This window comes from Microtus oregoni, unplaced genomic scaffold (assembly GCF_018167655.1).
Source record: "Microtus oregoni isolate MIOR12 unplaced genomic scaffold, Mior012 000033F_ref0000390, whole genome shotgun sequence".
Classification (NCBI taxonomy): Eukaryota; Metazoa; Chordata; class Mammalia; order Rodentia; family Cricetidae; genus Microtus; species Microtus oregoni.
The window spans coordinates 16,425,586-16,437,217 of NW_024543092.1; the positions used below are offsets into that span (position 1 = coordinate 16,425,586).

At 48.1% G+C, this 11,632-nt stretch overlaps 1 protein-coding gene across 2 annotated transcripts in view; it reads left to right on the top strand.

The window, feature by feature from the left end:
• Zdhhc14 (zinc finger DHHC-type palmitoyltransferase 14) overlaps window positions 1–5,329 on the top strand; it is a 250,131-nt gene extending 244,802 nt beyond the window's left edge. Inside the window, exon 9 of one of the 2 annotated variants that reach the window (XM_041680035.1) lies at window positions 1,352–5,329. In XM_041680035.1, coding sequence (XP_041535969.1) covers window positions 1,352–1,753 — 402 coding nt within the window. In that variant the 3' untranslated portion in view covers window positions 1,754–5,329. The remainder of the gene's footprint in view (window positions 1–1,351) is intronic. The other variant, XM_041680036.1, reaches the window with a different exon arrangement.
• The last annotated feature ends 6,303 nt before the right edge of the window (window positions 5,330–11,632 follow it).

Sequence of the window (11,632 nt, forward strand, 5' to 3'; positions counted from 1 at the left end):
CCCACCCCCATTGCTATATCATCCCCCAGAGCCCCCCTTGAATTTGGCTCCAGCCCTGAAGCCAGGGGCTTTCAACTTCTGCAGCCCTCAGCCTTCCCATCTAGGCTTAGACGGAGGGAACTCGAGAAAGGTGTGCTCCAGGAAGGGTGCACGTGCAACGGGGGATGAAATAGACATTTGCAATCTCAGGCAGTTGCTCTCGCTGCCCCCATTAAGGTTGCTTTGTACGTGTTCCTGTGGGCTGCTTCTGGGTTGCCGGTGATGAATGGCACATCTGGCTGTGCCAATTGGTAGTAACAGGGCTATTAGTGTGTGGTTCTAATCAGGGACTACTGAGCCACGAAAAGCCAATATTTACCAAGCTCCATATGTAGTTGTTGTTGGTTTGCAGTCAAAGGACCCAGCCTCAACACTGGATCCATCTAGTTGTGAGGTCTTGAGCAAGCCCCGCAGCCCCTGCGTGCCCTAGTCCTTCCTATTTAAAGAGAGGAAGTACGCTTGTTCCCCAGCTAGTAGTTTGATCCGAGCTCCACACTCATTGCTTCTCCTTGCTGTTGGGAAGCTTCCTTCTGACTCTATTATGAGGAGCCGGGCAGGATGGAGTTTAGGATTCCCATGTTCTGGGCAGTGGCTTCTGGCTTCTCAAGTGTCTACACACTTCAAAGCCAAGGTGGGCAGAGCAACTGGGATCCCCGTCTCACAAACCAGAAATGTGTCTCACTGCTCTGTGACGTCAGCCACCTGTAATCCCAGCTCATGGGGGGCAGATAAGGGTAGCTGGAGTAAGCCTGCCAGCTAGACTAATCAAATTGGTACATCCGGGCTCAAGAGGGAAACTCTGCCTCAGTACATACGCTATGGGGGAAGATACCTGATTTCAACACCCCCCCACACACACACACATGCACGGTGTTCACATACAAACACATGCACATATATGCATACACTTGCATATGTATGCACCACATACAAATACATACACAAAAACAAAAGTTCTCAACCTACAAGAAGCAGTGATCTCTACTGCTGAGGGTGGGAAAATCTTGTAACTTTTCCGGGATTAGTTTTAAATGGCATCCTGTAAGTTTGGAGTGAAGGCCATGGGTATCATAGCTGATAGCTGACACTGCACCCTGGAGGCCCATCAGGGAGTGCCCGCTCATCAGAGCACTGTATTCGGCCCCTCAGATTTGTATGGGTCATTTCTCTGGATGCCGGCTCCTTGCCTCTCTCTGCCTTACTGACCAGTCACTAACGGTTTCTCTTCTCCCACACTCTCCCGCCCCTATTTCACCTTCTCCCTTCCCTGCCTCTCTCTACCTTCTCTTTGCTGGCTCCCGCTGCTCTCCAGTGCGACCAAGATCAGTGCATTCAGAGCACCAAATTCGTTTTGCAGGCCGCAGCCACTCCTCTGCTTCAGAGCGAGCCGAGCCTCACCAGCGAAGAGCTGCACATGCCTGGGAAGCCAGGCTTGGGCACCCCGTGTGCTAGCCTGACTCTGGGTCAGCCCACGCCACCTTCCTCCATGCCCAACCTTGCCACCGAGGCCACGCTCTCAGACATTATGCCCCTGAAGGACGAGCACGGGGGCCACCAGTTTCTGACCCCGGATGAGGCACCGTCACCACCAAGGATGCTGGGGGCAGGCAGCCCCCTGACACATAGCCGCACCATGCACATGCTGGGCCTGGCCAGCCAGGACTCTCTGCACGAAGACTCCGTGCGGGGCTTAGTAAAACTCAGCTCCGTGTGACCTGCATGGCCAGCCGCGGGACCACAGGTGACAACAAACGGAAAGAAAACAATGGACCTAGCCAAGTGGACATTTTGTTTGGAATCTGCCAGGTGGGCCGGGGAAGAGAGGCTCCTCCTCTAGAGGAGGAGCCTGGAATGAACGAGGCTGCGTGGATGCAGCGCCCTCTGTCGGCTGCTCTTAGGACAGACACGAGGAAGGTTTTCGACACTGGCGGCCAGACTGAAATTGCACTTAATGTAACGCTACTAATTGAAATTGACAGGCCGTTCCATTTGTTCGTTAAAACAAAACAAAACTCCTAACGGGAAAGGCCGACCAGACCTGGGTTTGCATGCCACACTCGTGCTACAGTGGTGGTATTCCAGAAGACACGCTGCTTTCTCTGTTTTCCTTCCTTTCCTTCTTTTTAATCTTGTGAAACTTTACAGAGCGACAGACTGAGCACAAAGGGCGATGCCTTCCTGCGCGGACTTAGCTGCAGAGGGTTACTGGGGCCCGTCCTGCCAGGGACAGACATTTAACCTTCTGCCAGCGCTTAGATGGGGTGTTGAATTGTGCCACCGTTTGGCAGTCCTCGCCTCCCGTGTGAAGAACATCCTGTGGACAGCCAATAAAATGACTCCTCTGCTATTTTTTTTTGATCTGTATACAATTGTCCTTAACAGCTTATATACAAACAGTCATTTGTTTGTTTGTTTACATTATCTTTGGTAAGGAATAATTCAGCACAGCCAAAATTCAGATGTTAGGATTGTGGGATTACCGGGTGACTCCTGGGTGGGAGCTGAGCTTGCCAATAGTCCCCAACCCTTGACACCCTCCCCTTCAGGGTCTGTTTATAAAACAGGTTTATCAGGGTTTGCTCTACACTTAAAGCCACCCACACGGCTATTACATGTAGTAGGTGAATGGAAGGGTACTCAGGAGAAGGGTTGTTGTCTGGCTGTCTTCTCAGTCTGTGTGATGCTGGGGTGTTGCAGAACCTCATAGACACTTCACAGCCCTTGTGAAGCAACACTGGCGCCATACTGGACTTGAGGTTACGTAGTAGCTCGTGCTCTAAGCTGAACACACAGGAGGGTGACCCTAAGATGGCTGCTTCGCTCATCTGTCCTCCGGAGGGGAGCAACATCCTAGGGAGCCAGACTGATCTGAAAGTGGCTGCAAGGAGCTCACCACCACTCTCTCCAGCCTTCTTTTCCAGCACCACATCCCATGCCCAATTCACAGAGCCTTGCGGCCATCTCAGAGCAAGGTACATTTCTCACTAATGCAAAAAAGGAGAGAGAGTTTTACTCAGGATTAAACCAGTTCCATCCAGGTCTCGTGGTCACAGCTGAAAATGGCTGCTGATGTCTTCTTGGGGCATCTATGAGCGGCCTTTACTATCATACCCCATGGTGGTGAGAAATGGGAGGTGAATTGTATGTAGCCGGTTTTCATTGTGTAGTTTTCCAGAGCCCCCAATTGTCTGGAATTTAGACAGAGCTTTTCTGCGACAACCCCGCACACAGCCAAAGGTTTCCATCTGCAAACAAAGAGACTCCCCACAAGAGCCCCCCTACACCTTCTCAACCACCACTGCCTCTTCCCTGCCCCCGGAGAGGGTTAGGGTAATGAGAAAGGAGATCCTGGCTCAGACTCTTCCTGACCCTGGGATCAAATGTGGCCTGGTTTTTTCCCAGATTCTAGGGGTGGGGAGAGGCTTGTCTGTGGAGCCCTGCCGTTCCTGGCACCACTAATATAATTGTTGCCAATTTCCTGTAACCAACCCCTCTTCCAACAGCTCCATTTTAAAAATTCCAACACGCAATGATAGCGTGGCAGATAAGTCACCTAATACAGTGGGCTCTCTGTCTCCTCCTCTTCATCTATGGATTCAGTCAACCACGAATTAAAACTACTAGGGGGCGGGTGTCCATCCTGACTTGTGCAGATATCTCTCCTTGTTATAGCCCCTAAATACGATTCCATAGCACCACACTGTGAGATTCTCAATTCAACTGCACCAGAGATGATTCAGTTTCTACAGAAAGGTGTGTGCATGCTCTGTATGCAAACAGTGTGCAATTTTACATAAGAGACCTGAGCATCCATAGACTGGGGGTTGCCATGGGACCCAATCCCATAAGAAAACTGAAAAGTGAATATTCTTATCAGTTACCCTGTTCTAACCCCATCCTCTATACATATGTGGCGCCATTTATCAAATAGAGGTTTGGGGAACTTGGAGAGGATGGATCAAGACCAGGCTCAAAGGAGAGGTTAGCACGAATGAGACAGTGTGCTAACACAAATGAGGTTGTAAAACCGATAAAACGTCCACAGCCTTTTCCTCTGTTGCTTGGGAGTATGGAAAATTCATGACTCTGGCTCAGGGGGACCCACTTCAGTAACGGGGGGAGTGGTCTGCATTTCCCATTTAACTGAGTCCATCTAGTGTGGCTGAGTAGACCTTGGCATTTCTAAAGAGGTAGCAATCGATTGAATGCTAGCTAGAAAAAAAAAATAAGATGAATATTTCACTATGCTGTCAGGCTTGGGCCATTAACACACGTGGGGGATGAGGGTGGGGGTAAAATTGTGTTTGTTTTCCATTCTCCCAGGGATGCTCCAGAGACCACGGGCCTCTCAAGCACTTGAAGGTTGGATTTAGCCAGACCACCCTGGTCTAGACCTGCTTCTGAGTGGACAGGATGACAGGCCGCTCTGTGCCGGGAGCAATCAGCATAGTGTCATGCTGCGCCCATGTGAAAAACGTTTGTTCCGGCTTTGGTTATGATTCTTCAGCTCTATGCTACACCCCACCCCATGCCATCAAAGGGCCAGATACCTGTTCCCACCCCGCAAGCCTCCCAGGACGACCCTCACCTCCAAGTCTGTTGAGTCTTTCCCTGTGTCACCCGTGGTCTTTGATGGGTTCAGACAAGGTCTAAGGACATTCAAGGGTGCAGCATGCAACTGCAAAAGAAGATGCAAACCCCGTTCCGCAAGCCATGTTCCACCACACCATCTGCGTGGGTGAGCCTTAGTGTGCGTCTCTCCGTGGGCCTGGACCCTCTCTAGACCAACAGCAAGAAATGAATGTATCCAAGTTGCAGTAGGTGTCCTGGGTGCAGGACTGGGTGGCATGTCCAGGAATCGCTGGGATGGAGCCTTTCAGAGGCTTCGGGGGCCTCTCCAACCCAGACTTACGCATGCTCCAGTTCAGAGCCAAACCTCCTCACCATCCTCTTGGGCCTGGAACACCTGCTCCCCAGCGCTGGCTTCAGGTTGGAGCTCCCTCGCAGGTGTCAGGGGTCTACCTGGATATGATGCCGGACCTTTCCCAAGTGCGCTCCTCTACATCCGTCCACACCAGAACACTCTTCAGCGCATTGAGTTCTTCAAGTAAGAAGAGCACAAAGAGAAATAATGTTGGATATATTTTCTAGCTAATACCTCAAAATCATCCTGAAACTAAGCCTAAATTAAATCGATGTTTATGTTTCTGCATTAAGTGCTTTGGTTGTGAAAACCTACCACGTTCTTATCCAAAAGGAAGAGAACTATGAATAAATTCTAATTCCCCGTGGTCTCCTTCACCTGTCCTGGAGGTCTGTCTATACGACATCATCTGCTGTTTTCCATGTTAGCTCGTATAAGGCTCTTGATCATTTCCTCAAATCTAGCTCCCCCTCCCCCATTTCCCCTGCTCTTCCTCTCCTTTTCCTATCTGCTCCCAAACCCTTGTTCTCTACACAAGCCCTTCCCTTTCTCAAATGCCTCCCCCTCTCCACTCCCCTTCTGTTCCCTCTTCCCTGTCTCTCCTATTTCTCCCTCCTCTTAAGTTTTCACTGAAATAGTAAGTAATGTGTTGTTTTCTCTCAAACAGCCAGCATATACCATAGCTGGCAAATCCTCTATCACCATGGGATGTGGCTCTGATGATGCAGCCCCATGAATTTCCAAAAATAACTGCTTGGCGCATTAATCCAGCCATTAAAAATAACTGAGCGATGGAAGACTGGGATTGGAAGACGCCTGCATCTCCCGGGTTACTGCCAAGCTTTTTCACCATCAGTTGATGAAGTCTTAAACTCATTCATATGACAGAGGAATGAATTAACAGCTCATAGTTTGTCTGGATATTTTAAGCCTTGGAGAGAATAAAGAATTCCTCATGACAGAGGACATGTCAGGTAGACATGCCTTGAAATTCTAGATAAATGGGTGAATTCTAGATATATAAGCTATCTCACTTAGGCTCCAGAAGAAAGAATAGAAGGCTTAAGTCTTGCTCACCATTTTTCAGAACACCATGAACATATATTTTATGATAGTCAAATTTTTGCCATAGGGAAAAAAAACAGTAAAGAACTTAAAACTCTTAGTAGACTCAAAGTCCTGACCCTGCCCATAGCCTGAGGTCACCTTGCTGTCCATAGCCTGTGGTGGCCTTGCTGTCCATAGCCTTTCATATTTTCAGAGAGTTGTGTGCTTGTTAAGAGCCTGCCATGAGCTAATCGGTATAGTGAGAACTGATCTTATACCTGAAATGAATTTTAAAAACTGTCAATTGGGGACTGAAGAGATGGCTCAGCAGTTAAGAGCACTGGCTGCTTTTCCTCACCCAGGTTCAATTCCCAGCACCCACATGGAAGTTCACAACTGTCTGTAACTCCAGTTCCAGGGAATCTGACACCTTCACACCAATGAACATAAATTAAAGTTAAATTATATTTAAAAACCTGCCAATTACATAAAATATAAACTTTAATCGTTATCAGAGAAATTGTCTAGACCAAAAAGGAGTAGGAAGAAAAGGATCAACAAACATGCTCTGCGTGTGTGTGTGTGTGTGTGTATGCGTGCGTGTGTGTGTGCGTGTGTGTGCGTGTGTGTGTGTGCGTGCGCGTGTGTGTGCGTGCGTGTGTGTGTGCGTGTGCATGTGTGTGTGTGTGTGCGTGTGTAGCCATCTAATAAGAAAGTGGCTTGCCTGCAGCCTTGAGTCTCAGCTTTTTCATGTAGAAACTACTAGAGAGCAATGCAGAAATCCAGCCCCACCCCCAACCACTCACAGATGTTCACTCCTCTGTATCTGCGCAAATATGTGTGTGTGTGCGCATACATGCATACATACATATATATGCCCAAATAGTAGTGACTTAGAAAATGAGCTTTCCTCTCGGTCCTGCAAAATAAGTACAGAGATGGCAATGAAGAATCAGTGTGATGTCATCAGTCCAGGTACAGACCTCCACCTGATCCCCTTTCTCAAAAGCTTTCATGGTCATAAGATAGGCTCTTTGGTTCCAGCATCAAAGCCACATTCCAGGAAGAAAAGCTAAGGGAAGGAGCCGGCTGCCAGAGAGAGCACTCCCAGAGGCCCCTACTTTCTCCAAGATTGATGCGAACTCACGTGACCACTCCTGGCTGAACAAGAAACCGGGGCATAGGTTTTCACTGAGCACATTGCTACCCCAAGTCTTGGGATATATATACATCGGTGGGTTCTCATAAGCCACCAGGAGGCACCAAGAGTGATCTACCAGTCACTGGGATGTTAAAATACTCCACAGCAGGGAACCAGAAAGTAGGTAGGTAGTCCATCAGGCTGGGACAAGGCCATGAAGTCATTGCAAGTCCAGAATGCTCTCAAGGGAGATTCAGGCATTGATCAAAAAGGAGGGGGATTGAGAGTTACGGGTCTTGCACAAACTTGCCACCTCCTTGACACAGAGACAGTGGCGGTAAACAGGGAGCACCCCCTCGGCTGTGTGGAACTTTAAGGATTTGTGGGTTTTCACTCTAAGAAATAAAGGAAGGGGGTCTCACTGAGTAATCTGCTTGTGTAAACAATAACCGATTATAACCAAGTCAACTCCTACAAGCCTGTTTGTGATTCTTGGCTCATCCCAGCCCCTGCAGAAGACACACGAAAATCTTGCCCAACGTCCCTCCAAAACCATCTCCAGTTTTCCCACCTGAGTATCCTTACTTGGTCAGGACATCTGCTTAAAGGTCCATACTCTAATCTTCCTGCCGGATAGCATACACAACACTGGAAGGGTTAGAATAGGAAGCATTTGCTGTCTATGTGAAAATGAACTGGGTTGTAATATTTTTTGTTTTGTTTTGTTTTGTTTTTCAAGACAGTGTTTCTTCGTAGCTTTGGAGCCTGTCCTGGAACTAGCTCTTGTAGACCAGGCTGGTCTCGAACTCACAGAGATCCGCCTGCCTCTGCCTCCTGAGTGCTGGGATTAAAGGCTTGCGCCACCGGCTGGCTTGTAATATATTTTCTAACTAATCTCTAAAACAAACTTTAAAAAAATGCTGATCTAATATGCCCACCCTACCTCCTATTACAAAAAGGACCCCTGGGAACCTGTGGATCCACCTATAAAGAAAGAAGACTTTTTTGGCTCACGGTTTCCCAAGCTTGGACTGTGGTCACCTGGCTCCATTGCTTTCAGACCTTTGGTAAAACAGAGCACAACAGCACAGAGCCTCCAGTGGGGCAGAGATGCCTACCTCAAGGTGAGCAAGCAGCACGAAGAAAGAGGAGGCACCAGGGTCCCTTATTCTTACAGGGTACAGCCCCATAACGTAGTTTCCCTCCACGGCACCACACCTCTCCGAAGTTCTACCACCTCCCAATTCCACCAGGCCGATGAACAAGTCCCTAGCATGTGTCCTTTAGGGATCATTTCAATTCCAAACCACAACAAAGAGAAGGGCTTCAGAACCAGAAGAGATAACGGGCAAAGAACCAAGATCTGCAACTGCCCAACCTTCCTCAAGAAAAGCAGTTTCTACCTTTAAGGAATATCCCCTCCATGGCACATGGATCTATTTTTTTTTAATTTTTATTTTATGTGTATGGGTGTTTGCCTGCATGTATGTCTCTGTATCGTGTGTGTGTGTGTATGTGTGTGTGTGTGTGTGTGTGTGTGTGTGTGTGTGTATGTGTGTGACTCTCTGAGGCCAGAAGAGGACATTGGATCCCCTGAAACCGAAGGTACAGATGAGCGTGAGTTGTCACGTGAGTGCTTGGAGCCAAACCCGGATCCTTTGCAAGATTATCAAGTACTCTTAACCACAACTAAAAGAAAACTTTACTAGAAAACAAAAATGGGCATATAAAAGTCATAATTCTCCATAATGAGATCATTCACATGTGGTATTCCCATCTAACTGCTACCGGAAGTTTCCAAATGTGTATCCGTATCTCTATTTCCCTCATCCTAGCATTGACACAGTTCATGGCTGGTACAGTCCACTTGAGACACTTTAGTTCCTCTGTCCACTCAAAGATCACCCTGGTCTGGCCTCTGCTCTTGGCTCTGGGAGGAAATCTGTAAGCCTGGAAAGTTCTGTCTGATAAGACTATCTTACCTGAGGGCATTGAGTCATTTGGTATCCGCTCCTCTCAGGAGGGCACAGAGGTCAACCAAGAGATGCTCACCACGTCTACGGAACAGACCACCAATCAAAACCCCAGACTAGAGAATAGGTGAGCTCCCCACTTCGCGGTAATCACCAGTGTCCCTGGTATAGATGAGTACAGCCTCGCAGGGAGAAATCAGAAAGATCGGGGGCTGTTCTCTCCAGAACCTGTCCCACCTACCCCTACCTCTGTTGGCTTAATTGGATCCTTCCACTTCCATGAATCTGTGCGTTGAGGAGCTTTCCTGAGCTCTGCAAGTCTTCTAGAAAGAGCTCAAACCTAAGGATGGTCCTGGGAGCCCTGATCTCAGCTGGTAAATTACCGTGAGAACACATCACGAGACGCATAACAGAACCCACTTTAAGAGTTTATTGACAGAGAGAAGACAGGTGCACAGACCCGAGAAAGTTGGTGCAGGGAGAGAGTGTGGAGCTGGCAGGTCCAGCTTTTAAAGGCTGCCCGGGGTATGTGCACAGGGGCTTACCCATAGCTGTGCCAGTCGTAGATCACATGACCATGCTGCACGCAGTTCACATAGGGCTTGCGGGCCCTGGGTGGCTATGTAAGTTGCCTGAACGCTTGATAGCACAATGGACGACCTGGAACCCGCAAGTGCCAGCGCTCGGAGTGGCTAGACATTTTGCCGAAGTGCTCGGTGATGGAAATGGTAACATTTTGTCCAAGCAAATAGTGGCTACTGGGCTGTGCTCTGAGAGACCTTAGAATTGCTCCCCCAAACCTTCGCTTTCCCTCTAAGAGGGCCTCTAAGCCAGTGTTCTCAACCTGTGGGTCGCGACCCCTTCAAGGATCAAACATTCCTTTCACAGGGGTGGCATGTCACATCTCCTGTATATGAGATACTTACATTATGATTCATAACAGTATCAAAATTACAGTAGCAACAAGAGTAATTTTATGGTTGGGGTCAGCACAACATGAGAAACTGTGTTAAAGGGTGACAGCATCAGGGAGGCTGAGAACCAGGGCTCTGAGCTGTGGTGCAGACACACTGGGCCTTTCTGTACCACGCTTCTATTACCTGGGGGTGATGGGAGCTATAGACATTCTGATTCTCGTGCTTTTTAAAAACTGGTGTTTAGAGTGGGGCCAGGAATATCAGGGGTTAAAGTGCTTGCTGGGCAAGCGTGAAGACATGGATTTAGATCTGCAGCACCCATGTGTGGTTCAAATCTACATATGGGGGGGTGGCTGAGACAGGCAGGCAGATCCCTAGGGTTCAGTGGCCAGTCAGTGTAGACAAAACCGGGGCAGTTCCAGGTTCAGTGAGAGAGACCCTGTCTCAAAGCATAAGGTGGAGAAATGATTGAGGAAAACATCTAGGGTTAACCTCTGACTTCCATATATACTTGCACAGGCCAGCACACATATATACTGCCCCTGAGAGAAAGAGAGAGAGAGAGAGAGAGAGAGAGAGAGAGAGAACTTTCTAGTTAACCTAATTTTGCCCAGCAAGAAACTGAGCGATAAGTAGGAAGACGGAGAGGCGATGGCAAGAGATACCTTTGTAAACACAAGGTCTTGAAGACCCAGACAAGAATGTTAGATCAAAAAGAAAACAAAAGCAAGCATGTTGAATATAATTTGGTTTGCTTTTAATGCTGTTAAATTTGGTGTATGTAAACATATAGGAGATTAGGAGGCATTAAAGAGGTTTGCATGCTACTAATTTTCCAGAGAAAATAATGGAAGTCTTTGGGGGGGGGGGGAACAACTTGTTTTTAAAAAGAAATGTGAGGATGTGTTCCTAGTTCTGACATTTTAAGAGTTATCGCCCTTCTTAAAGGCCCTGTCTCTGAATATAGTCACACAGGGGTGGTGTTTCAACCTACAAATGCCAGGGAACACAACTCAGTCCCACAGAAAACCATTGCATTCTTGTACAAACACTTGACAGCGCCACCTAGGGGCCAATGAGTTCTGGCGCCCCTGAGGCCCAGGTACCCAGATGTACCAGTAGGAAAAGATATGACTTCCTGATTATCTTTTAGAATTTTCCAGGGTTGCCTTTGTTCTTTCTGGCTTCCAGAAAAAAAAATATGAGCTTGCCAACTGCAAAGTCTTTGGCATTGAGAAATCTGGCCAAGTGTTAAGAATGTGGGTGTTGAAGCCAGGTGGTGGTGGTAGCACATGCCTTTAATCCCAGCACTTGGGAAGCAGAGGCAGTTGGATCTCTGAATTCAAGGCCAGACTGGTCTACAAAGTGGGTTCCAGAACAGCCAGGGCTACACAGAGAAACCCTGTCTTAAAAGAAGAAAAAAAAAAAGGGAAAGGAAAGAAGAAGAAAAAAACAACAAGAAGAAGGAGGAGGAGAAGGTGGTGGAGAAAGAGAAGGTGGGTGTTGAACACGCACAGCCCTGAATGCAAGGCTCTTTCGAGTACATATAATCTTCATGACCTTACATGGGGCAGCCTCACCTTTTCCATCT